Source organism: Mandrillus leucophaeus, unplaced genomic scaffold (genome assembly GCF_000951045.1).
Source record: "Mandrillus leucophaeus isolate KB7577 unplaced genomic scaffold, Mleu.le_1.0 Scaffold975, whole genome shotgun sequence".
Taxonomy (NCBI): domain Eukaryota; kingdom Metazoa; phylum Chordata; class Mammalia; order Primates; family Cercopithecidae; genus Mandrillus; species Mandrillus leucophaeus.
The window spans coordinates 35,281-62,973 of NW_012110641.1; the positions used below are offsets into that span (position 1 = coordinate 35,281).

General features: G+C 38.6%; 1 protein-coding gene across 2 annotated transcripts in view; it reads right to left on the reverse strand.

Annotated features, from left to right (window-relative positions):
- LOC105532626 (protein PRRC2C) overlaps nucleotides 1–27,693 on the reverse strand; it is a 70,227-nt gene that overhangs the window by 33,257 nt on the left and 9,277 nt on the right. The window contains exons 2-9 of one of the 2 annotated variants that reach the window (XM_011970806.1): nucleotides 12,341–12,509; nucleotides 11,353–11,524; nucleotides 9,878–9,987; nucleotides 8,667–8,792; nucleotides 6,381–6,604; nucleotides 1,852–1,934; nucleotides 755–888; nucleotides 587–674 (exon numbers count right to left, since the gene is read on the reverse strand). In XM_011970806.1, coding sequence (XP_011826196.1) covers nucleotides 587–674; nucleotides 755–888; nucleotides 1,852–1,934; nucleotides 6,381–6,604; nucleotides 8,667–8,792; nucleotides 9,878–9,987; nucleotides 11,353–11,524; nucleotides 12,341–12,452 — 1,049 coding nt within the window. In that variant the 5' untranslated portion in view covers nucleotides 12,453–12,509. Of the gene's footprint in view, nucleotides 1–586; nucleotides 675–754; nucleotides 889–1,851; nucleotides 1,935–6,380; nucleotides 6,605–8,666; nucleotides 8,793–9,877; nucleotides 9,988–11,352; nucleotides 11,531–12,340; nucleotides 12,510–27,693 lie in introns of both variants that reach the window. The other variant, XM_011970807.1, reaches the window with a different exon arrangement.

Genomic DNA, 27,693 nt, shown 5'->3' on the forward strand with positions numbered 1-27,693 from the left:
CAGTTTAAAATTGTTCCTAATACCAATTCTCAAAAGATCTCCAAACTAGGTGCCAAATACCTAAATATCTTTTTTTGAGATACAGTCTTGCTCTGTCACCCAGACTGGAGTGCAGTGGCATGATCTCAGCTCAATGCAACCTCCGCCTCCCAGATTCAAGTGGTTCTCCTGCCTCAGCCTCCTGAGTAGCTGGGATTATAGGCACGTGCCACCACACCTGGATAATTTTTGTATTTTTAGTAGAGACAGGGTTTCACCATGTTGGCCAAGCTGGTCTTGAGCTCCTGACCTCAAGTGATCTGCCTGCCTTGGACTCCCAAAGTGCTGGGATTACAGACATGAGCCACTGCATCCGGCCCTAAAAGTTTTTAAATCAACTTTCTTGAGACGCAACACATTTTAATTAACGGATTAGCTGTATACTGTATTAATCTAGCTCATTAATCACCTTCTATTTAGTAAAACTTCTGAGAATATATAAATTCTACAAATAACAATTGTCTATTAACAAAGCCTCTCTGCATAAGTAGTTAATATTGTATCAACAAATTTCATACTGTTATTAGTAAAACATACCACAACTTACCTGTTATTCTCTTTAGGACTGTTACTTCCTTGTTCATCATCATCACTGAAATTCAGTTGCTCTGTATAATCTACTTCCATCTGAGCACCTATTAAATTAAAGAAAACTCAGACTGGCTGCTTGAAAGCATCTAACAATTTAAAGCACTTAATTAATTTTGCCTCTTACCTGCCCAACCCTCATCAGCTTCAGCATCTAGGTTATCAAATTTATCAAGCTCCTTCAGTTCTGATGCACTAAGAATGGATGGGCGTTCAGGCTCTGAGGCCCATGAAGGAGGTGGGCCTCTTCCTCGGAGGCCTCTAATGAAAGGCAGGTCATGGAAAAGACACAAAAGTTTATGATACTAAATTGGGAGAATACTAAAAGATTGGAATTTAGTTCATTTCGACATTAGTGTTTTCTACACCAAGATATATAATATGATCTGCATTGACATGTATGAAAAAATTAATATTAATACGTAATTATAGGATAATACGTAACTCTTAAGTAACAGCTGACACAGTTTTTAAGAATTCTCAAACATTTAAGATAAAACAAATATATGCTAAAGGATAACAATATGAATAAAACTAACTTCAAAACACATAATTTTGAGGAAAATAATTCAAGAGGATGATCAAGTCTCACATAATAAGCAAAAAAAAAAAAAAAAAAAAAGGGGGAGTCCATAACATGAAAGGAAGAGGAGAAAAACAAGTGTCATCAATTTTAGGACCATGGTTTTCAGTTTTATTTTTTTCGAGATGGAGTCTCGCTCTGTCGCCTAGGCCAGAGTGCAGTGGCACAATCTCAGTTCACTGCAACCTCCGCCTGCCAGGTTCAAGCAATTCTCCTGCCTCAGCCTCCCGAGTAGCTGGGATTACAGGTGCACACCACCATGTCCGGCCAATTTTTTGTATTTTTTTTTAGTAGAAACAGCATTTCACCATGCTGGCCAGGCTGGCCTTGAACTCCTGACCTTCTGTGATCCACCCACCTTGGCCTCCCAAAGGGCTGGGATTACAGGGTTGAGCCACTGTGCCCGGCCTGGTTTTCAGTTTTCAAAATCCTATGTAAATTAATTTAAATGTTTAAAAGAATGAATTACATCTGGTCTGTCTTATAAGAGTTAGCCAATTATTTATTAATGACAACTGTACTGTGAGGACAGGAAAACGATCAATTACACAACTCAAAATCACACAATCCACTCCACCTTTAGGAAATCTTAACAAGCATATACATATTCCTTACAGACTTCAATCATTTAATAGCCTTACTTGTTTCCTTCAGATAAAGAAGGTGGGAATCTCATAGGACCATGTAGAGGAGGATATGTCATCCTTGGATACTGCTGAAACATCTGAATGAAGGAAACAAAAAATTTTGATAAATTTAGCAACCCAGTTATTTAAAAAAATTATATATATATATATACACACACACACACATAAATACATAAAAATCTGAGCCTAGGCCTGAAGTTATAATTTATAGAAACAATGATTAAAATGAATAAAACTATTAATGACTGTTACCTGCTAGCATAGACAATCATTCATCCTCAATAGTAACCCATTTCCAAGGCCATTGCCTCTACCAACTCTTTACAAATAGAGTAACTAGAGCACATCATATGAAAGACTTCTGCATTATATTGATAAAATCACATTAAAGTAATTGTATTAACAAGGTATGTACACATTAAAGTAACTGTATCGAGATACGTAATGTAAAATTGCATTAAAGTAACTGTATCAATAAGATATAAATTAAAGTAACTGCATCAACAGGATATATACACACATGTACCCCAGCAAACAGCAAAGTGAAAATATTCGAAAAGCAGATGCTGTAGGCCTTCCTCCATAAGCAGGAGTAGAATAATTAGAGGCAGATTTGTGGATAAGGAGGATAACATCAGTCCCCAGCCCCAGCACCTCAAAAAGAAAAAAGTAGGGGTAGCAGGGGTAGGGAAGAACTCAGTTCAGATAAAATTAAGGGACAGTCCACAATCCAAGGAACTGAGTTGGAAAAGGGGTACAGAGAGCTACCCAAAAATTTTCTACGGATATGGCATAGGTGAATTCTCAATCAAATTACTGCACAAATGATCATTATAAACAGTTCCAAACAGGTCCAGATATTATTCTCTGTAGGAACTTGGCTCTGGGAAACTAAACTTTGAGAAGACATAAGATAGATTCTGAGAACAAATAACACCAAGGGATTCATCCTATGATTTTGAAGGGAGGAAGTGTCAAAGAATAGCTTGGTCATTTACTATTTGCTTATATCCAAGTAAAATTATGTAAATAATATGAAATTATATTACTGTAAAAACACAATTTATATCCTAAAATAGAAGACTAGTTTTTCTAAAAAGAAAGTAGTAACTATGTGTTAGATAAGAAAATTACGTTACATTTGAAGCAAGGATGTTCATATGATTATGCTGTCTAAAGATGAAAATTCTGGGCCAGGTGCAGTGGCTCACACCTGCAATCCCAGCACTTTGGGAGGCCGAGGTGGGTGGATCACTAGGTCAGGAGATGGAGACCATCCTGGCTAACATGGTGAAACCCTGTCTCTACTAAAAATACAAAAAAACTAGCTGGGTGTGGTGGGTGCGCCTGTAATCCCAGTTACTCAGGACGCTGAGACACGAGAATCACTTGACCCCAGGAGGCAGAGGTTGCAGTGAGCTGAGATAGCACCACTGCACTCCAGCCTGGCGCCAGAGTGAGACTTCGTCTTTAAAAAAAAAAAAAAAAAAAAGAAAGAAAGAACAAGAAGAAGAAAAAGCAGCAATTTCTCTTAAGTCAGTTGAAGCAATGTTAATTAAGCCCAGCAACTCAGCTGAAACTCAGCTGGGGAAACTTTGAGGGATACTCTGGAGAATTTTCAGTAGCATCACACTTCTATACTGAAGTTAATAAAGACACTACTGGAGGCATATGTTCATAGCTAAAGCTGCATTAAATCCTTCATCTGGTCATTCCAGGCATAATTTCATGTGGTCTTAAATGCTTAAAGTCTAGGAATTTGCCAGAAAATTCATTATAGAAACAAATTTTAAATTCTCAGTATATAGTAGTGATATTTAAATATTTTTGTTAATTAGCGGAACACATTATTCAAATATAATCGCTGATGAAAGTGGGAATGATGCCCACTTGGTCTCCCCTCTTTCCTACCCTACCCTCTCACCTGAAAGTTCAGGGATCTTTGGTAGCACAAATTGAAAATGATTAGAAAAAAAGGAATTTTTTTTCCTACCCATTTCTAATGGGTATAAATCATTTTTCAAGGCCAGGTCAGCATACTCCTAAACTTCTTTTAGGAAAACATTTAACGGTCAGGCACAGTGGTTGACACCTGTAATCCCAGCACTTTGGGAAGCCAAGGAGGATAGATCACCTGAGGTCAGGAGATCAAGACTAGCCCAGCTAACATGCTGACACCCTGTCTCTACTAAAAATACAAAAATTAGCTGGGTGTGGTGGCGTGCCCCTGTAATCCCAGCCACTTGGAAGGTTGAGGCAGGAGAATCACTTGAACCTGGGAGGTGGAGGCTGCAGTGAGTGGAGATGGTGCCACTGCACTCCAGCCTGGGCATCAGAGCAAAAAACATTTAACAAGTAATTGTACTTAATCATTCATTTCCCTCTGTTAGTCTAGAATGATTAAAAATAGTAATGTATATGCTCACTTTGGCAGCAAAATTGGAAGAATATAGAGAAGATCAGCACAGTCCCTGCATAAAAATAGCATGCAAATTTATGAAGCATTCCATATTTTAAAATAACAACACCAATATGAAGGAATGGAAAGTATGATGGATAGTTAGGATTCAAATATTAGAAGTTAAACAAACTAAATAAATATGACCTAGATTTTTGTTTCCTATGAGAGTAATGAGTCTCCTGGAAAAGTAAATGTATGTATCCAGGCACATGTGACTTGCTTTACAACTTTACATTGGGCTGACAGTAAACAAAGAACGAGGACACCAAATCTAACTAATAATTTAGAAAATGTGGCAGGAGGGCAGGGGTGGGTGTAAGAGTACGTATTAAATGAAACTAAAGATAGAATCAACAAAATCCAAAATCTGAGGAACTTTACAGGTTAAGAAATTAAAACAGATAAGCACCAAAGGAAACAGGAGATGGAGATACCTGTAGGTAACAAGATTCTTAAAAGAAATATGAACCAATCTCAAGGAATGGATGTTGCCTGGATCCTAATTATGAGACAATTACTGGGACACTAACATAATATTCGAGAATATCAAGGAATTAGTTTTCTTTTAAGGTATGATAACAGCATTGCAAACTTTCTCCCCAAGTCTTACTGATGAAATATTTAATATTTACTAAATATTTAATATTTACTAAAATAGAAATATCTTGGATTTGCTTTCGTAATCCAAAGTGGTAGGAAAAGAGCAGGCATGGTGACTCACACCTGTAATCCCAGCACTTCGGGAGGCTGAGGTGGGTGGATCACTTGAGGTTAGGAGTTCAAGACCAGCCTTGCCAACATGGCAAAATTGTCTCTACTAAAAATACAAAAATTAGCCAGGTATGGTAGTGGGCGGCTATAATCCCAGTTACTTAAGGAGGCTAAGGCAGGAGAATTGCTTGAACCTAGGAGGCAGAGGTTGCAGTGAGCCGAGATCATGGCACTGCACTATAGCCTGGGTGACACAGCGAGACACTGTTTCCAAAAAGAAAAGTGGTGGGAAAAGAGGCAGATTCACTGCACTGTTATCTTTATTTTTGCAGATGTTTAAAACTTTCCATTAAAAAAAGTTTAAAGGCCAGGCGAGATGGCTCATGTCTGTAATCCCAACACTCTGAAGGGCCAAAGTGGGCGGACTACTTGAGGCCAGGAGTTCAAAACCAGCCTTGCCAACATGGCAAAACCCCAACTCTACTTAAAAACAAACAAACAAACAAACAAACAAAAAAAACAGGCGTGGTGGCACATGCCTGTAATTCCAGCTACTCAGGAGGCTGAGGCACAAGAATTGCTTGAACCCAGGGGGCAGAGGTTGCAGTGAGCTGAGATCACACCACTGCACTCCAGCCTGGGCAAAAGAGCAAGACTCTGTCTCCAAAAAAACAAAACAAAAAAAAGTTTGACAAAAATATTAAAAGTACACAAATAAAAACCTTGAAACTACAGCAAGTGTTCTTTATCTTTTTTTCCATGAACCACCCCTTTGGCAGTCTGATGAATCCTATGGACTTCCTCTCAGGAAAACATTTTAAATGCATAATGTAAAATACAAAAATACTGCAAAGAAAAACAATTATATTAAACAGAATTTTAGTGTAATTGTTCTCTGTATTTACAAAATAAATCTGTGGTATGGTAATGTATGTGTTTCTTTATTAGATCATTATCTATGGGTCTAATAATTATTTTGAAGTAATGTTGAATGTAATGTGATATGAAAATATCTACAATCTCTGTTAATAATAAAGACACTGCTGATAGTTCTGTGATTTGTTTCCTATATGGTACAACTACACTTACCCAAATAAAACAGCTAGGTGGTTTTGCTAAGAAACACTGCTTGGTAACCAGTTTCCCGGATAGCCCAAATGATCTCTATCTTCTGGTATTTACACCACGTGTAGTCCCTTCTCACAATACACCATACAATAAAAGAAAATGCTAATTTTTAGTTAGATGTTAACGAAAATAAAGACCTAAACTTTTCCCTGTAACAATTCGCTCCTCGGACCCTAGATCAAAAGCCTCTTGTTTGACTGCTTGTTCATTTAAAAATACTCACATAAGGAGGCATCATAGCTCTATACTGGGAAGCGAGAGCAGCCTGCTGTCCATTCAGTTTAGCCTGTGGAGGACCACAAGCTATCCTCTTTTCTACCACTTTGAGGATATCATTTTGCTCGGATGTTCCAGCTATGCTTTCATCCTGGCCAGGGAGCTTTTCATCTTGATCAGATGACGAAGGTGAGCCAGCAGCCTTACCACCATCTCTCCAACAAGCAACATCTAGTATGAAAGCAGAGAAAAAAGGAAAAAGATAAAAATCTGAAAATGGAACAAAGTGAAACCAAATCAGGCACATTTCAGGAACATGAAAGCAAGTAAGCAAAGTGAAAGAGCAGGAAAAGTCTAATCCAGGTCCTACTAATGCTTTCAAGGTGTTTGGGTAGTAGTGACTTCCAAAGTGGAGAGGATGTACCTCAGAGGGTGTCACCACAAGCAAATACTGGGGTGGGAGAAGAAAATATTAGAACTTCTCTATGAGGCCTTAACAATATTTGGTATAGAGATGAAAATCACTGCTCTCCCTACATCAGATGGCCATGTTTCAGAGTGACACACCTGAGGTTTCCTGAGGGAAGGAAGATGGGACTTCTACAATCTGGAAGGGTTGACAGTGATATTCTCATTTGTCTGTTTCCAGTATATCATTGCTAGTTACAGATGCCCCCAAGTGAACGGACTGTGTGAAATTATCTGGTGTAACTACACTTAACCAAATAAAACAGCTAGGTGGTTTTGCTAAGAAACACTGCATGGTAACCAGTCTCCTGGATAGCCCAAATTATCTTTATCTTCTGGTATTTACACCATGTGTAGTCTCTTCTCACAATATAGCAGGGTTGGTCTGCGTAACCTGTAGAATATGGCAGAAGTGATAGCATGTCCCTTTCCAGATTAAGTTATTAAAGACTGTGGGCTTCTGTCTTGGGTGGAGGATATCTGTCTCTCATCATTTATTCTGCAGAAGCCACGTCATAAGCAGCCCCACTAAGAGACCATGAAAGTAAAGAGCCAATAGCTACACCAGTTTGGAAGTATAGCCCCAGTCAAGTCATCTTTAGACAGCTTAACTGCAGCTTTGAGAGAGGAGTCCCTTGGCCAGAACCTCAAGCTAAGCTGATCCTGGATTCCTGACCTTCAGATACAGTGGGATATCATAAGTATAGTTCAGTTTGTTGTTTTACATTGCTGAATTTGTTATGCAGCAATAGATAACTGAAAATTCAACTGAACAAGAAAAGAGGAGTTGGCACATCTATTTCTAATACAAACGCACCAACCACATTATGACGCTTGAAAAATAAAAATAAAATTTAGATTTATTTAGATCTGATAAGAGCCAAAAAATATAAAATATATCAGGTTATTAGAAATACGGAATTTGTGCCGGGCACAGTGGCTCACGCCTGTAATCCCAGCACTTTGGGAGGCCGAGGCGGGCAGATCACGCGGTCAGGAGATCGAGATCATCCTGGCTAACGTGGCAAAACCCCATCTCTACTAAAAATATAAAAAATTAGCCGGGCGTGGTCGCGGGCGCCTGTAGTCCTAGCTACTGGAGAGGCTGAGGCTGACGCAGGCGAATGGCGTGAACCCGGGAGGCGGGGCTCGCAGTCAGCCGAGATCGCGCCACTGCACTCCAACCTGGGTGACAAGAGCGAGACTCTGTCTCAAAAAAAAAAAAAAAAAAAGAAATACGGAATTTGTAAACACTTCTGTCATAGATGAACCTCCCCATGTAAACAAGGTCCTTTAAGATACTTGGTAATGACAATATGAAGCTATCACAATTAAGAAGACATTTAAAAATCCCTCAAAAATTTTATACTTCTATTTTTAGTTTTTGCTTTGTAATGTACATAAACTATCCCTCACTATCCAAAATTACTTGTTTCCTCAGTTTGAGCTCAGAAAGTGAGGAATCACCAAATATTAATACAGTAGTAAGTAAATAGTTATATATTAGGGAAGCTTGCTCAAAAACTTACTAATATAAAAAAGTCCAAACATTGATATACATGAAAGTCACCTGGACATCTTGTTAACATGTAGATTTTGATTTAGTAAGTTGGATGCAAGGCCCAAGATTACACATTTCTAACATGTTCTCAAGTTATGTTGATACTGTCGCTGCAAAAATCACACCTGAGTAGCAAGTGACTATAGTACTAAGTCTGCCTTTTCAAACTAGGCAAATCATACATACAACAGCAAGCAGGAGGTTGTATTGCAAGATAATATACAAATATGATCTCACTTTGTATTAAAGAGAAAGTACTCTTACTTGGTGGGCGTAAACTGGGTCCAGGTCCATAGTTGTCATCATTTGTTTCCTTTTCTTTTTTTTCCTGATCCCCAGCTGCCTGCAGGCTGGGAAATTCTTGCTGAAACTGACTATTCACTTGGATTCCTATAGATTAAAAAAAAAAAAAATTAAAGGTAACTTTTATACTGAAGATAATACAAGCCACCCTTCCAGGATAGAGCTCTCTGCCTCTTTCTCATAAATTATTCCACATTTCAGTGATGACTGTTCATAGCCATAAATCTTTAAAATTCATCTAGACTCCTTTGAAAAGCTAATGATCAGCCATGAGGAGATGAAAGTCTAAGACAGTAATCTTCCAGCACCATTCCAGAGGACTCATTTAAGATGACCATGCAAGTGAAGAGCTTCTCTTGTTTCTCTTTCATTACAACTCCTTACATTTTCAATACCCATCAAATTCCTTTGCTAAGAATTCTCAGAATTCTTTCAAATCATATTACTGAAATAGTGTTTGATGAATAAAGACTCCAAGCTCAAGATGAGGCTAAAATGCCTTTATTTAATTTACTGCTTCATTTACTTTACTTTGATTTAATTTACAGCTGAGATGCCTGCACCTCACTATTCACCCAACTTCCTATCTACCTATTTTTTTAAATTAAAAGAGCTAGTTTTACTAGCTTGAGGGCCCAGATCGGTTCTTCCATAGAATGTTTTATAGACAGTCCCTGTTTTGAAAGTAGGAAAACTAAATTCTGCTGGGGATTCCATCATTCCTTGGGGAAAAGGGTAGTATTACAGCAGTGGTGCTTTATGGCTACTTTCTAGCTCTTCTCTCAGGAAATCGTGGCAGCATGTCGGAAACAGGAGAAGTTGGGGACACAGTTGAAAAATGAGTATGGTTTCTCACAATCTATGCAATGGCTGGATACTTTGAGGGTACAAGCTTTGCTTGGATATGTAGACGTAAAGATAAAATAATGTGGGGCAGAGGGTATCTTAAAGACTCCTTTTCTTAACCAGTATCATTGACTCGTGCATGGCTCTTGACACTGGAATTTAGCTAGCCCAAGAGATTTTTTTAAAAAACCTTTTTAAGAGCCTCGAAAGTATATCCTTTAACAATGCTTTATGGCTCTACCAAAACACAGTTCACCCTTTATCTCCTGCATGGCTGTTCAGTAACTATCAAGCCTAGGCAGTTTCCCCAACTAATGTCCACTTACCATCTCCTTGCCCACCTTGCTTGTTACTGGCCCATGATTTGGGAGCAGGTGCTACTTCTGGGGGAGCTGCAACCCCAGGTTTTGGTTGTGCTGGTGGCACTTCTGGTGTTCTTAAAAAAAAATATGAATCCATTATTTCAGATACTGTACGTTTAAATAAAATCAATATTATATTTAAGGTAAATCTGTGTACAAATTATTTTGGCTATATGTTTATTCACTGGTAAATCTCCTATAAACGTTTTCTCTCTGCAACATTCCTTTAAATGATTTATGGCTATTTTTATCCCCTTTCATCTCTGCCTTTGAATAACCCAATGAGATGAGTTTTGCTTGTTTTCCATTTTGTTAAAAAAAAAAAACAAACAAACAAACAAACAAAAAAAAAACACACACACACTTTCAATGGAACATAGTTACCAAATATCTGCTTTGAAGAAGTGAACCCTTATAATTAAAAATAGCAGTATAAACATACATACAGTCTGGAATGGTGAAATTAGCTGAGGGCTAAAGCTAAGCAAACTGTCCACCTGGAAGTCAACGGGATCACCACTGTACTTATTACTATTATTCAAAGAGGTAACAGCAATCTGCCTAATACATTCACGTGAGTAAAAGGTATTTTGAAAGGCTGTACAGTTTTATTCAATTCTTGTAATGAGGTAATGCTTAAAAATAAGAAAGTAGTTAAGACGCTCACAAAATGCAATATATTTCTGGTACACTCATACCTATAACTGACTCAATACTATAAAATAATTTTACTACAGCTAACAAGCATAAGTATTTGATAAATTTCTACAGAAGTAGTCACATTTACTATACAAATCTCCCCAGGCAGGAGTACAGAATTTTGATAAGAGATAGGCAAGAAAACATCAAGTATCCAATGGCTTATCTTATTTTTTAAAATTACCACTATTTAGGCTTGGTCATTCAATTAGCTAAAAGCCTGGCAAAATCCTTGACACACAAAAGTCTAAATAGTTGTTGAAAGAATGATGACTAAGATGGACACTACTAATTCTATCCTAGCTTTCTTGCTAGAGTATATACAAATTATTACTTGAGCACCTATGAAACATCAGGCAATTTCAATGCTAGAGATACACAGTAAATTGGCAGACAGACACCCTTAGTATCATGAAATTTAGGTATCAGAGTCAACTCTTAATCATATTGGAGAGGGAATACCGGAGTTGGTGGTAGTTAAGAGAAGGGGGAGCCTAATAAAGGCTATGATATAAGCAAGGTTGTGATTTGCAATTGTCATCTGTTCTACCCTGACAAATAGAAATACTTTCAATAGGGAAAATTAACCAAAAGTTACTATAGTAAAAAGACTTTAAAGAGTATAAAATATGTAATATATAATACAGACAGCATAACACTTAGTAAATAGCAGGTACTCAAACATAAGTTCCCTACAATGAAAGGGGAAGGGCTTCATTCTTTAACAGACTTTGACTCACTTTTCTTCTTCATGTTGCTCTTGTTTTGATGCCCACCCTGTGCCATCTTTAGGTACAATATTTACATTAGGATCATTGCCTTTGTTTTCTGCTTTAAGACTCGGGAGGTTAGCAGGTGGAGGCATACGTCGTGAAATACCGACTTTTCCAAGACTCTGTAATCCATGTCGAGCTGCAACTAAAGATCAATAACATCAACTTTCTTAGAACATCTATTTTATTACCCACATTATTCCTCAAACAATATAGAAAAATAGGAATTAATGCAATCCCTGAATGATTTTCATTCATATATTTTAAGATAATAAGTTTAAAACTAAGCTACACTTGCAACACAATTCAGTGTCGAAATCAAGCCATTTAACAGCATTTAACAGATGCCTTAAAAATTCTAACAATGCAATTCAATACACTACAGAAAACACTGATAATGCTGATATTTTTTCAGAGAATCTATTTCAAACTCAAAACTTAGAATGTTAGAGAATAAATGTATTGATTTTATGTTAATAAAGAATACTGTTAATATGCCATACACGATTTTCAGTTTTCATTATACTCACTAGGTCACAGTATCTAACACACACACACACACACACACACACTCACACACACACACACACACACACACGAAACATAGGACTTTCTCTAGTCTATAACTAAAAAGATACTAAATTCCCACTAATATATAGGTCTGTGCCTATCAATCTCATTGACTGAGTTTCCCCTTTAGAGCCATACAGTTCTTTTTTCCTGCTGACAACAGAGAAAAACAAAAATATTTTTAAAGGGCTCTATGAAAGTATAAATTTTCCATTACAAGATGTTTATCACACATTCTCTGAAAAACGCGTGCATGCATAAAAAGGCGAATGTAAATAGGGTGGTATTAACTTGGGTACATCCTAGTTTCTCATAGCAGCACGTGTATCACTTACGGTAACAAAACAAACCACGAAAAACATAAGTGTCACTTGATTTTACTCACCTGTGGTTTTCTGTGTTTCTAATGATTTCCCCTTGTAAGTATTAAATAAACTGAGTGTTGCATACTTTTTCCCATCCTTTGCTTTTGTGCTCTGGCCTGACTTCTCCGACATTTCGGTGGAAACTCATCGAGTCCAAAACCTCCTGCCACACCCCTTAAAACCCCAGTCCTTAAGATGTACATAAGAAAGAAAAATAAAGACGAAAAACTCAGTAAATTCAAATGTTCACAGAAATTCAGAAAAAACTTCCCATATCAATAATTTCACAGAACTTTTTAATACTGTCAAATTCCAATAACCAATACACAACAAAATTGATCATAACAAGCTATCATGCACTTGTGAAATATATCAGTTATATATGGTTTATAACTGCTTAACTCTATCATAGAGAATAAGGGTTACAATTCCATGCTGACATGAATAGTTCAAACACAGTGAGCCTATTGAGACTATTTTAAAAAGACATATTATCCAATTTAATATGCTTGACATGACTGACATCAACCTTTGCACATGGAATCCAAATGACAGGAGGACATCTTCATTCCCCTACATACTACATTCCTAAATCATCAGGCAATATGTGCCCAACAAAGCTCTATTAATTTAACACATTAGAACAGAAACAACATTCTTTGTTCTCTTCATTTTGTAAAAGGTAAAACATCTCACAAACACAAGGTACATAAAAATAACCTATTTCATCGCTGTGGACTAAATATTCAAAAATTAGTATGCATTTTTTTCAAAGCATATATAAAGTTCCCTTGCATATGAGAAGTTGTAGAAATAAATAATATTTTCATAAGCATTCAAATACAAAGAGAATCCTCATCTTTAGAGCTAATGTACCCTCATCTTGGTGATGCACCCTAACTTAGATTATTAATAAATAGGAGAAAAAGACAAATTGTGTCTCCTACTATTTCCCTTCAATTTAATGAAGTTGTAGACACATATCAAACTAAGGGTTGTTTTTGTTTTTGAGGGGTTAGTGTAGCAGTAGGGTAGAAGATGGCTAATTCTACCACAGAAACAATCAATCGCTAAAAACACTGAGAACTGAAACACGGGAGCCAAAGATAGTATAGAATAGGTATACCACGCAGAAAGCATCAAAGTAAAGCCTATATCCACTTTACTTTTATAAATTTCGTTTCACCTGTTAGTTTTATATTTGTCAATTACAGAATTAGCAGAGACGTCATTTTATATGCATGTAAAATGCCACCCAACGTTTGTATAGTTCCATAAAATTTATCAGGCATTCTCACATCTATTATCTCATTTCAGTTTAACAACTTTATGGTGCAGCTACTATCTTGATTTTTACACATAAAGACTAAATTAGATTGAATTTGAAACCAGGGTGTTGGGTTCAATCCATTACACTGTGCTGCCTCCTCCCACATAACAATGTAGATAACCATTTCACTTTCCATGTATACATTTACAATAAACCACTCTTCCTTGAGACAACCGGCAACCTGAAAAAAGACTGACCTGCAACCAAAAGGACTACACTAATACAATTTGCCACTACATGTAGAAGAACGTATACAATTAATTATATCCCAAGAGCGCTAATGATGATGATGATGATGTTGTGAAAAGAGAATGTACTACCAAAATCTATCCTATTGGTAAATTTACCAATAACATGTACAAAGATATAGAAAGAATATTCATCTACAGTGACAAAAGAGAACAGTAAATATTCACTACCTGACAAAATTAAAATTCAAAGAGCTGTTTCATCAGGTGAAAAAAAAAGGAACTGATGTATCAAGAAAAACAGTCAACTTGCTCAAGTTATTTAACTAAGGATCCTCAAATCTTGGACTTTTCTGAATACCATTACTACTCATGCAACACTCTTGGTGGAGACCCTTTCTGTATGTTAGAGAGAAAGCAACATCATGAGAAAAGAACTCCTTAAACTTTCTAGGAGCAAACCTCCAAACCAACCTGTATCTAACATCCAATCTTTCCTTCCTACACCTACTGCTACTGCGGTTCGCAGAACCATGCTTCCGGCCGGGCATGATGGCTCACGCCTGTAATCCCAGCACTTTGGGAGGCTGAGGCAGGCGGATCACCTGAGGTCAGGAGTTCAAGACCAGCCTGGCTAACATGGGGAAACCCTGTCTCTACTAAAAATACAAAAATTAGCCAGTCATGGTGGCAGGCGCCTGTAATCCTAGCTACTCGGAAGGCTGAGGCAGGAGAATCACTTGAACCTAGGAGGTGGAGGTTGCAGTGAGCCGAGATCATGAGTACAGCCTGGGTGACAAACTGAGACTCCATCTCAAAAAAAAAAAAAAAAAAAAAAAAATGGAACAACGTTTCTGAGACGTGATTCTACAGAAACCATGTTTCTCTAGAAATAGGATAAAAATGAAAATTCTCAGGTCCCAACTCAGACCTACTGACTCAAAACTCTGAGGAAGGGGCCCAGCACTCTTTACAGCAAGTCTTCCAGACTGATTCTAAGACTTACAAAAATGTTAAGACCTACTGACTTATTATAAGCAGATATATTCTAAGCAGTGATTCTCAACTCTTGCTGTATACAAATCTGGAGGCAGGGGGGGCAATTGGGCATCAACTCTTTTTAAAAAAAAATTCTTCAGGTGATTCTAACTGAAAGTAGTTTGAGAACCACTGCAATACATAAAGTTTATTTTTCTTCTCATTCCATTTAAGGTCAATCTTTCCTCTGGTGCTCTTCATCCTATCCCCACTTCCCTTCTTATCTAAACTCTTGTCTAGGAAATCTCATTAGCTCCTTTGGCTTTAATTACTAACTCATTACCTTCTGCTCAGTACTCCTGAGGAATATATCCCCACACCGCCTGTTTACATTTCTTTGTTTTGAATGAAGCTTCACCTTTAACTAGAACACAGGCATCTGTTTCATAGCAAAACTTTAAGAAGCAAGCCTACTAAACATTCTGTCCAGCATAAGAGAAAAATAATGGTTAAAAAATCAAATTGGGCTCGGAGCGGTGGCTCATGCCTGTAATCCCAGCACTTTGAGAGGCCAAGACGGGCAGATCGTGAGGTCAGGAGATCAAGACCATCCTGGCTAACACGGTGAAACCCCGTCTCTACTAAAAATACAAAAAATTAGCCAAGCATGGTGGCGGGTGCCTGTAGTCCCAGCTACTTGGGAGGCTGAGGCAGGAGAATGGTTTGAACCTGGGAGGCGGAGCTTGCAGTGAACAGAGATCGCGCCACTGCACTCCAGCCTGTTTACAGAGCAAGACTCTGTATCCCCCCACAAAAAAAAAAAGAAAAAAAAAGAAAAAAAAATTAAATTGATGGTCAGTGTAGAAAATAATCAACACTTGACAAAATGTAAATATGCTATAAGAACTCAACAAATCAAAGAAGCCCAAAGAATAAAGCTATGAACAGACAATTCACTAGAGAAATATTAGTGAGCAAGCGTATTAAAATGTACACTGTTACAATTAAACAAAAATCAAAATAAAATGCCAAGTTCAGCTTTTCCATATTCTTACAAAGGAAAACAAAGTAGTAATACACAATTTAACCACAGGGTTATAGAATATCCGATTTAACTTTAGCCATCACAGAACACTCAAGCTTAAAAGAATCATAAAATGAACCTTAACTTCCCTACTTAAAGACAATACCAATCCTTCTCAATAACATGTTAAACCAATTAAATACCAGGACCAAGTTTGATTTATCCCTAGAATGCAAGACTGGTTTAACATATGCAAATCGATGTGATATACCACAGTTTAACAGAATGAAAAGTAAAAACCAAATGATCATCTCAATAAATGCAGAAAACCGTGTGACAAATTTTAACATCCTTTCACGATAAAAACTCTCAACAAAATAGGTACAGAAGAAAATTCCTCAACATAATAAAGGTCATTTATAAAAATCCCACAGCTAACATCATAACCAATGGGAGAAACCTGAAGGCTTTTTCCTGCGATCTAGTACACAGTTAGAATGTCCACTTTTACCATTTCCATTCAACACAGTGTTGGAAGGACTAGCAACAATCAGACCAAAAAAAGGAATAAAAGGCATCACAAATCAGAAAGAAAGTAAAACTGTCCCTGTTTGCAGATGACATGATCTTTTAAGTAGAAAACTCTAAAATTTCACAAAAACTGTTGAAACTAATAAATGAACTCAGTAAAGCAACAGGATACAAAATCAACATACAAAAATCAGTTGCATTTCTTTTCACCAATAACAACCTCGCTGAAAAGAAAATCAAAAAAACGATTCCATTTACTAGAGCATCAAAAAGAATAAAGTATTTAGGAGTAAATCTAACCAAGGGAGCAAAATACCTGTACACTGAAAACTACAATTGATACAAGAAATCGAAGACCCAAATAAATGTAAAGATCGCCCACATTCACAGACTGGAAGAATTAATATTGTTAACAAGCCAGCAAAGAAAGACCTGAGAGGATCAGAGGGGAACAGTGCCTAAAGTTCATAAAGGGCTGGGAATAGTACCTGTTTCACAAACAAGACTAAAAAGATGACATGACATGCTTCACCAGGCATTAGGTAGAGTTGTTCTTTTTTTGGAGACAGAGTCTCACTCTGTTGCCCCGGCTACTTAAGTACAGTAGTGCGATCTCAGCTCACTGCAACCTCTGCCTTCTGGGTTCAAGTGATCCTCCTGCTTCTGCCGCCCAAGTAGTTGGGACTACAGGCGTCTGCCACCACGCCCGGCTAATTTTTGTATTTTTAGTAGAGATGGGATTTCACCATGTTGGCCAGGGTGGTCTCGAACTCCTGACTTCAGGTGATCCACCGTCCTCAGCCTCCCAAAGTGCTGGGATTACAGACGTGAGCCACTGCACCCAGCCCAGGTAGAGTACTGAGCAAAGCCTTGCCTCCAGCAGTGGGTGAAAATTACCCTAATGTAAATACTGCTCTGATCTTGTCTAACAAATCTTTTCTTCTTTTTATGTTAAATAAATGGGATGGGATCTCACTACATTGCCTAAGCTGGTCTGAAGTGATCCTCCCAACTCGGTTCTTCCCAGTAGGTGGGATTACAGGCATGTGCCACCACGTCTGGCTTGTCTAACAAACCTTAAAGCCACACTTGAAAAGATCAAACAGTTTCCCAGTAACTTAACTGAATCCCAGAATCAAGTGGGGTTGGGGTGGGGGGAATCAAGCAAGTGAAACCAATCCAGTCTTGACTATTGATGTTAGAATTAGTGGACAAGAATGTTAAGTTATTTTTCTTATGTCACCTTGTCTAAGAAAAAGCTATTTTATAACTGTATTCTATATGTTCGACAAGCTAAAGATTGAATACAAATAGACATAAAAGACATCAAAACGTAGAGAAAAAAATTCACCAATTGGTATTACTAGCATTATTAGACACTGCCAAAGGTAAGAATACTACAGGTTGCAATCCTTTATGAAAAAGAAAACTCCCCTTTCCAAATTAAACATTAAACACACACACACGCGCGCGCGCACACACACACACACACAAAGGAAAAAAACAGTGAATCTGAAGCCATCAATAGACGCTATCCAATGGGAAAGATAAAGTGAAAAAAGCTTTAAAAAAAAAAAGGACCTTAAGTGAACCTTAAGACAACTTCCAACAGCCTAATCTATGTGTAATTGGTGTTACACATAGAGGGGCTTGACAAACTGAAAAAATAATGGCTAAAATGGTACAAATTTGATGAAAACTGCAAACCCAGACCCAAGAGACTCAACAAAGCCCAAGTCTAAGAAGCATGAAGAACTCACACTAAAGCCTATCATAATCAAAGTATTCAAAACCAATGATAAAGAGAAAATCTTAAAAGTAACAAGAGAAAATAATTACTTTACATATAGAGAAACTGAGTAACAGCAGAATCCTCATGGGAAAAGGTGCAAGCAGTAGAGCTACATGCTTAAAGTACTGAAAGAAAAAATAAAAACAGAATTCTACATGCAACAAAACATCTTTCAAAAATAAAGACAAAATTGGTTGGGCAAGGTGGCTCATGTCTGTAATCCCAGTACTCTGGGAGGCTGAGATGGATGGATCACTTAAAGTCAAGGCCAGTCTAGCCAAAATGGTGAAACTCTGGCTCTACTTTTCACCAGTGTGATCACAGTGTGTACTTACAAATGTAGGTGGCATAGCCTACTGAACACCGAGGCTATATGGTATAGCCTATTGCTCCTAGACTTCAAACCAGCACAGCATGTTACTATACTGAATATTGTAGGCAACGGTAACAAAAGGTGAAATATTTGTATATCGAAACATGTCTAAACATAGAAAGTGTACAGTAAAATATGGTACCATAATCTTATGAGGCCACTGTCATATATGCGGCCCACTGTTGACTGAAACATCATTATGTAGTGCATGATGTGGATGCAGAAAAAGCATCTGACAAAAACCAACCCAGTCCTTATCTGAAAAACAGAAACAAAACAAAAATCCTCAATAAATAGGAATAGAAGGGAACAGTCAAAAGTTTGAATATGCTTGCCCTTCTGTTCCTTTCAATGAAGAGAAATGAGGCAAGGATATCTACTCTCTCTTAACACTTCTGTTCAACACTATACTACAAGTTCCAGCCAGCAAAATAGGAAACAACAACAAAAAAATCAAATTGGAAGGGATAAAGTAAAATTGTCTTTAATAGTTAGCATTGTACGATCACATATATAGAAAACCTGATGATATCTTAAAAAAACCTACTAGATGGGAGCTTACAAGAGCATATAAGATCAACACACAAAATTCAATTGTATTTGTATTCAGTACTAAACAATTAGAAACAGAAATTATATATAGTGCCATTTGTAATAGCAATAAAAAATAAAACACGGTCAGGCGCAGCGGCTTACGCCTGTAATTCCAGCACTTTGGGAGGCCGAGGCAGGTGGATCACCTGAGGTTGGGAGTTCGAAACCAGCCTGACCAACATGGAGAAACCCTGTCTCTACTAAAAATACAAAAATTAGCCAGGCGTGGTGCAGCGTGCCTGTAACCCCAGCTGCTCAGGAGGCTGAGGCAGGAGAATCGCTTGAACCTGGGAGGCAGAGGTTGCGGTGAACAGAGATCATGCCATTGCACTCCAGCCTGGGCGACAAGAGCGAAACTCTGCCTCAAAAAAAAAAAAAAGAAAGAAAAAAGAAAAGAAAAGAAAAAAAAAAGAAAAAAGAAATACTTAGGGATACATCTGACAAAAGATATGTAAGACCCACACATTGAATATTACAAAACATTATTTAAAAAGCTACATAAACATGGCATAAGAACATATGCCATGTTCATGGATCATAAGACTCAATATTAAGATGTCAATTATTTTCAAATTTATCTACAAATTCAAAGCAATCCCAAACAAAACCTCAGAAGAAATTTATTGGAGGAAAAAAGTTGTCAAGCTGATTCTAAAATTTATAAAGAAATGGTCTGCCTCTAGAATAGCACCACTGCCCCCACCCCCACTCCCACCCCGCCAGCTTTGAAAAGAATGAAATTGAAAGGTGAATAGTACTTGCTTTCAAGACTTAAGGCACAGCAATGAAGACAGTGTGGTACTGGTGTAAAAATAAGACAAATAGATCAGTGGAGCAGAACAGAGTCTAGAAATATATATACATATAAGCATTTGATTTTTGACAAATGCAAAGAAATTCAGTGGATAAAGGACAGTCTTCCCAAAAATGATACTGGAGCAATTACATGTAGATAATATTAAAAAACACTGATTCACACCTCACACCATATATGAAACTCAACTCAAAAATGAACCATAGACAAAATGTAAAACTTGAAACTGTAAAACTTCCAGAGAAAATACAGGAGAAAATCTTTGTGACACTGGGTTAGATAAGGACTTCTTAGCTATTAACACCAAAAGCAAAATCTATAAAAAATGAAATTTATAAACTGGACTTTTGCTTTTTAAAAGATACTGTTGAGAAATAAAGGACAAGCTAGAGTCTGGAAAAAAAACTGTCAAATCACAAATCTGAGAAAGAACTTTTACCAAGAATATATACAAAACTCTCACAACAACCAACCCAGTTTTTAAAAAGAGGCAGGAGATTTGAAGAGACACTTCACCAGAAATATACAAATGGCAGGTAAGCATATGAATATACTCAGTGATATGGTTTGGCTGTGTCCCCAACCAAATCTCATCTTGAATTGTAGCTCCCACAATTCCCACATGTCATGGCAGGGACCCGGTGGAAGGTAACTGAATCATGGGGGTGGGTTTTTCCCGTGCTGTTCTTGTGATAGTGAATACTTCTAAAGAGATCTGATGGTTTCATAAAGGGAAGTTTCCATGTAAGACCTGGCTTTGCTTCTCCTTCTGCCATGATTGTGAGGCCTCCCCAGCCATGTGGAACTGTGAGTCAATTAAACCTCTTAACTTTATAAATTACCCAGTCTTGGGTATGTCTTCGGCAATGTGAGAACAAACTAATACACTCAGCATCATTTGTATTTGGGAAATGCAAATTTAAACCAAAATAAAATACCTCCACACAATCAATACAATTGCTAAAATTATAGAATGATTATATGAGGTTTTGGCAAGAATATGGAAGAACTGGAAATGAAAATAGCACAATCACTTTGAAAAACAATTTGGCAGTTTCTTTTCCTTTTTCTTTCTTTTTTTTTTTTTTTTTTGAGATGGAATCTCACTCTGTTGCTCAGCCTGGAGTGGCGCGATACTGGCTCACAGCAACCTCCGCCTCCTGGGTTCAAGCGATTCTCCTGCCTCAGCCTCCCAAGTAGCTGGGACTACAGGCATGTGCCACGATGCCTGGCTAATTTTTGTATTTTTAGTAGAGATGGGGTTTTGTCATGTCGGCTAGGCTGGTCTTGAACTCCTGACCTCAGGTGATTCACGTGCCTCAGCCTCCCAAAGTGCTGGGATTACAGGGGTGAACCACCATGCCCAGCCTACAAACACATTTACATGAACATTCACTGATCATGCCTCAGGGAGACAGGCAGGAGACGAAATCAGAGTAGGCAAAAGTCACATTTTGCAGAGTCTTGGATTAGAAGTGTTATCCTTGAGTTTATTCCAAATGCCACAAAAAAAGCTGGGTGTGGTGGTATATGCCTGGAGTCCCAACTACTGAGAAGGCGGGGTGGGATGATTACTTGAGTCCAAGAGTCAAGTCCAGCCTGGGCAATACCAGCAAGACCCCATCTCTTATTTGAAACAAAAAAACAAAAAAGGTTTTAAGGCCAAGAAAACCCACTGAAGGAAAAAGCTAGTAAAAAAAATCTCAATTGCTGAGTAGGCACAGATGCACTCAGCATAACCACATTTAAGTAACAAAATGGTACAATTTACATAATTAGTAATCCCAAAACCCTTGAAACAGCAAGCTCAGTAGCATTCGTCTTCAGCTTGCCAGCTCTGATTTCAAAACCCATCCACACAGTTATAGAGGATATCAAAAGAAGTATATCCTCTACCTACATCAATTTTAATTTTGAAAAGCTTTTTTATTACTTTTACAATGTTAATACTTTTTATATTACTGTCCTACTTGCTATGTATCTAAAACTCTCAATCATTAAGGGCAGAGGATCAGCCTGTAAAAACAAAACCTTCTGAATAACACACCTTTCTTTCTCTGTTTAGGGAAGAGAAAATCATCTTTTAAATTCAAGGGTCTATGACCAACTAAGCAATGCTGGTAAGAAACTAGCATTTTTCATTGTAATTAGATGTATCAAAACAGGAACACCTCAGCTGGGAGTGGTGGCTCACATCTGTAATGCCAGCACTTTGGGAGGCCAAGGCATGCAGATCACTTGAGCTCAGGAGTTTGAGACCAGCCTGGGCAATATGACAAAACTCTGTTTCTACAAAAAATACAAAAATTAACAGGGCGTTGTGGTGGGCACCTGTAGTCCCAGCTATTCAGGAGGCCGAGGCAGGGAGGACTGCTTTGAGTCCAGGAGGTCAAAGCTGTAGTGAGCCCTGTTCACACAGTAGCTCATGACTGTAATCCCAGCACTTTGGGAGGCCAAGTCAGGACGATCACTTGAGCCTAGGAGTTCAAGACCAGACTGAATTGGTAGTGAGATCCTGTCTCTACAAAAATAAATAAATTAGCTGGGTATGGTGGTGTACACCTGTAGTTACAGCTACTCAGGAGGCTGAGGTGGGAGGACTGCTGAAGCACAGGAAGGCTTCAGTGAGCCATGATGGCGCCACTGCACCCTACCTTGGGCCAAGAGAGTGAGACCCTGTCTCAAAAAAACAAAACAAAACAAGACATGTGCATCTGCATTTTCCATATTTTGAACAGCAAATATTACCTTGTAACAGTTTTGTTTTTGTGGGGAAGAACAAAAAGTACTGAAATGAAAGAAGAAGTTTAGGAGGAAAAAAAAGGAAGCCAGGGCTTTTAAAGCAGACTGTTTCCAAAAGGTCTAAAAGAAATTCGGAAGGCAACGGTTTATTATAATATTTACATTAACCTTTTAAAATCAAAGAATGACACTTAACAGTGATAACAAAAGGATGTTTTTCATGAAAGGATAGCTATCATAGATTGAAACTCTGTGGAGATAACCTGGGCAACATAGTGAGATTGTCTCTAACAAAACAACTAAAAAGTAGCCAGGCATGGTGGCGCACACCCGTAGTCCAAGTTATTTAAGAGGCTGAGGTGGGACGATAGCCTGAGCAGAAGTTCAAGGCTGCAGTGAGCTGTGATTGCACCAGTCCACTCATGCCTGGGTGACACGGCAAGATTTTGTCTCTAAAAATAAAAAAATTTAAATTAAAAAAAAAAAGAGAAAATCTGGAGGAAAAAATCTAAGTGGTTTCCACATTTGTTAAAGAGATTAGCTATGCTCTCTCAAATTCCTTTGGTACTCAAAACTATAAGATTCTAGTTTTAATAAAGAAAAAACTTTAATTTTAAGTAATACTGAAAATTTAGTATATTTGGAAAAATAACCCCCATACTTCAGCAAATTGCTATTTGCTAAATTCAATTAAATGACATAACTTTCTTTCTGGACACAATGGGTTTCTAAATATCCAAGCTCTGTTTACTATTCTTTCCTCATTATTCTCATGATGAGTTCAGTTCCCCTGGAAAATACAGTGCCCCCTAGACTTAAGTAGTTAACATTAAAAATGAACTACAACAATTTCCAGAGAAGTATACTCTAAAAGTGTTTTACAGAACATTTGTAAATCAAGAAATAATGTGTATTAACTAATTGATAATAGTCAAGTATCACATATAAATATAAAAGGTAAATAGCTTCTGTGTAAACCGTTTTCTCTGGTTTCCATGACTATGACAGCTTTCAACCTTGTTAACTTTTTTCTGTCTCTTCTTGCCATCGCTCCGTTTTCTTTTTTGTCTTTTTTTGAGTCTCACTTTGTCGCCCAGGCTGGACTGCAGTGGCATGATCTTGGCTTACTGAAACCTCTGCCTCCTGGGTTCAAGCAATTCTCCTGCCTCAGCTGCCAGAGTAGCTGGGATTACAGGTGTCTGCCACCATGCCTGGCTAATTTTTGTATTTTCAGTAGAGACAGGGTTTCACCATGTTGGCCAGGCTGGTCTAGAACTCCCAACCTCAAGTGATCCACCTGCCTCGGCCTCCTGAGTAGTAATCCCAAAGTGCTGAGATTACAGGCATAAGCCACCGTGCCCAGCCCATCTCTCCCTTTTCTATTAATAAGTGCTTTCTCCTTTGGCCATTTCATCTGCTCTTCACTGCTTCAAATATTTTCAGTAAACACAATTCCCAAAACTTTCCTTCAAGCTACAATCTTTGGATACAGTTTTAATGGTCTACAAAACATCACTTACATTTCTTGTCGGAACTTCAAACTCAAAATGATTAGTTCCACTATTCAATCATACAAACATTTACCCAGGGTCTACCATATATCACGCACTGCTAGGAACAGATGAACAAGAGACATGCTTTCCCCATCCACTGAGTGGAGGTAGAGTTTAGAAATTTGAGGAGGCTGGAAAAAGTTTGAAAAGCAAATGGGAGAATGTGAAAGACAGACAAGACATTGGCAAGAAGCACTGAAAGCCTAGTAGGGCTGAGTGTCATGGCTCATGCCTATAATCCCAGCATTTTGGGAGGCCAAGGAGGGAGGAATGCTTGAGCCCAGGAGTTCCAGATCAGCCCGTGCAACTTAGTGAGAGATCTTGGTCTCTACGCAAAATGAACAATGGGCCGGGTATGGTAGAGTACGTCTATAGTCCCAGTCCCAGCTACTCAGGAGGCTGAGGCGGAAGGGCCATTTGAACCCAGGAGTTCAAGGCTGCAGTGAGCGATGATCGCAACTGTTGGGCAACAAAGCAAGACCCAGTCTCCCCTTCAAAAACAGAAAAAAAGAAAGCCTAGTAGAAGCTGGGGAGCAGGGGTATACAGTATTCCCAAGTTTGTACAGTTATGATTCTCTTCAATGTCCAGTAGGACATCTAGGGAGTCGAGAGTGGTAGAAAGCACAAAAGCAGCTGGACTGAATCAGAGATTACAGTTGCATCAGTAATTAGTAAACTAGTAAAGAAAAGCAAGGTGGATGAAGATACTGCCAGAATTTCTGGAGTAATGTTTTACTGAAGTCTAATCCAGATAGTGAAAGAAAATGGTCTGAATGCCTATGTTTCTTCCAAATTTCATGTTGAAACTTAACCCCCAATGCAACACTATTAAGAGGTGGGGTCTTTAGGAGGTGATTAGGCCATGTGGGCTCTGCCCTCATGGATGTGATGTATGCCTTATGAAAGGGCTGGAGGGGAACCAGCTATGCACTTCTGTCACCTGAGGACATGAACAAGGTGCCATCTTGGAGGCCGAGATCCTGCCTGTCGGTACCTTGATCTTGGACTTTCCAGCCTCCAGTACCAACAGAAATTAATTTCTGTTATTTATAAGTTAACCAGTCCCAGGCATTTTGTTACAGCAGCATGAATGGACTAAAAGAGGAAGTCAGAAGATAATGAGGAGGAGAGCAGAAAGGACTGGTGATTTCAGTAAGGTTGACTAAAAGCTCTAGCAATAAAATAGTAATTATTGGCAGGGCATAGTGGCTCACGCCTGTAATTCCAGAACTTTTGGAAGCAGAGGCAGAAAGATGGCTTGAGCTCAGGAGTTCAAGACCAGCTTGGGCAACACAGCAAGACTTTGTCTTTTCTTAAAAAAGAAAAAAATAAATAAAGAAAAAAGAAAAATTAGCCGGGTATGGTGGCTCCTGCCTGTAGTCCCAGCTACTCAGCAGGCCAAAATGGGAGGATCACTGGAGCCTAGGAGGTTGAGGCTACATTGAGCCATGATTATGCCACTGCACTCCAGCCTGGGTGACAGAGGGAGACCTTGTATCCCCCCACAGCCCCACCAAAATCTGAGCTCTAAAGACATAGTATAACATAAAAATACCAGATTAGGGCCAGGTGCAGTGGCTTACACCTGTAACCCCAGCATTTTGAAAGGCGAAGGTGGGAGGATCACTTGAGTCCAGGAGTTCAACTCCAACCTGGGCAACAGGTGGCCTCATCTCTACAAAAAATAAGTTAGCCAGGCCTGGTGGCACATGCCTGTAGTCCCAGATGCTCAGGAGACTGAGGCAGAAGGCTTGAGACTAGGAGGTTGAGGCCACAGTGAACCATGACTGTGCCAGTGTATTACTGCCTCGGCAACAGGGTAAGACCCTGTCTCAAAATAAATGAATAAAAATAAAAATAAATACCAGATTAGGACTAAGAAGGGCTTAAAGCCTAAATCACTGAATATTACCAATGAAGAAGCAATCTTAGCGAAGTAAAGTAATTTGCTCAAAACACACAGAGCTGGAAAGTGGTAGAGTCAAGATTAAATCCAGGCTGACTTCAAAGCCAGTGCCCAACACAATCTCATTATTTAAAAAATCAGGATTGAACTTTCATTTTAAGAAATTAACAAGCCGGATGTGGTGGCTCATGCCTGTAATCCCAGCACTTTGAGAGGCTGAGGTGGGCGGATCACGAGGTCAGAAGATCAAGACCATCCTGGCTAACATGATGAAACCCTGTCTCTATTAAAAATACAAAAAAAATTAGCCGGGCGTGGTGGCGGGTGCCTGTAGTCCCAGCTACTCGGGAGGCTGAGGCAGGAGAATGACGTGAATCTGGGAGGCAAAGGTTGCAGTGAGCCGATATTGAGCCACTGCACTCCAGCCTGGGTGAGTAAGACTCTGTCTCAAAAAAAAAAAAAAAGAAATTAACAAACTGAAATATAAAACAATAAAAGTCACTTAAGAGACCCTAAATGATTCATGTTTTCATTATCAAACGTACTGCATTACAATACAGAATAAGATACCAAAGATAAAACACAATAGCAACAAAACACAGCAACATCTCTATTAACAAATGTATTGGTGGGGCATGGTGGCTCATGCTTGTAATTCCAGCACTCTGGGAGGCAGAGTTGGGAGGATGGCTTGAGCACTGGAGTTTGAGACCAGCCTGAGCAACATGGAGAGACCTTGTTTCTATCAGAAAAACAGCCAGATGTGGTGGCACATGCCTGTGGTCCCAGCTACTCAGGAGATTGAAGCAGGAGGATCGCTTGAGCCTGGGAGGTTGAGGCTACAGTAAGCCAATGATTGCACCACTGCACTCTAGCCTGGGTAACAGAGTGAGACCTTGTCAAAACAAAACAACACACACACACACACACACACACACACACAGACACACACACACACGCTCCAAATGTATCGATTTGTTGCTAGAAATGTCATTTTGTAGTACAAGTAATAATAAGAGCTTGTGAAATAAATTTAATTAAGGTTTCTGGTGATGACAGGGTTTAGACAGCAGACATTAAAAACCAAGCACACAGGGGGTGTGTGTGTGCCTATGTGCATACTATATAGAAAATAAGGTAAATATGGTAAAATATTAACAAGTGGGGAATCTGAATGAAGGAATATGGGAATTCTTTGTATTATTTTTGTAACTTGTAAAAAACAAAACAATCAGGCCAGCTGTGGTGGCTCACGTCTGTAATCCTAGCACTCTGGGAGGCCAAGGCAGGTGGATCACTTGAGGTCAGGACTTCAGGACCAGCCTGGCCAACATGGCAAAATTCCATCTCTATTAAAAATACAAAAATTAGCTGGGAGTGGTGGCATGCACCTGTAGTCTCAGCTACTAGGGAGGCTGAGGCAGGAGAATCCCTTGCACCTGGGACGCAGGGAGGGACCCTGCAAAACAAAACAAAACAAAAAAAAACCAAAAGGCATAAGAACCAATGCTCTATAAATCGTAAACGGGGCAGGGGTGCTGATGGACT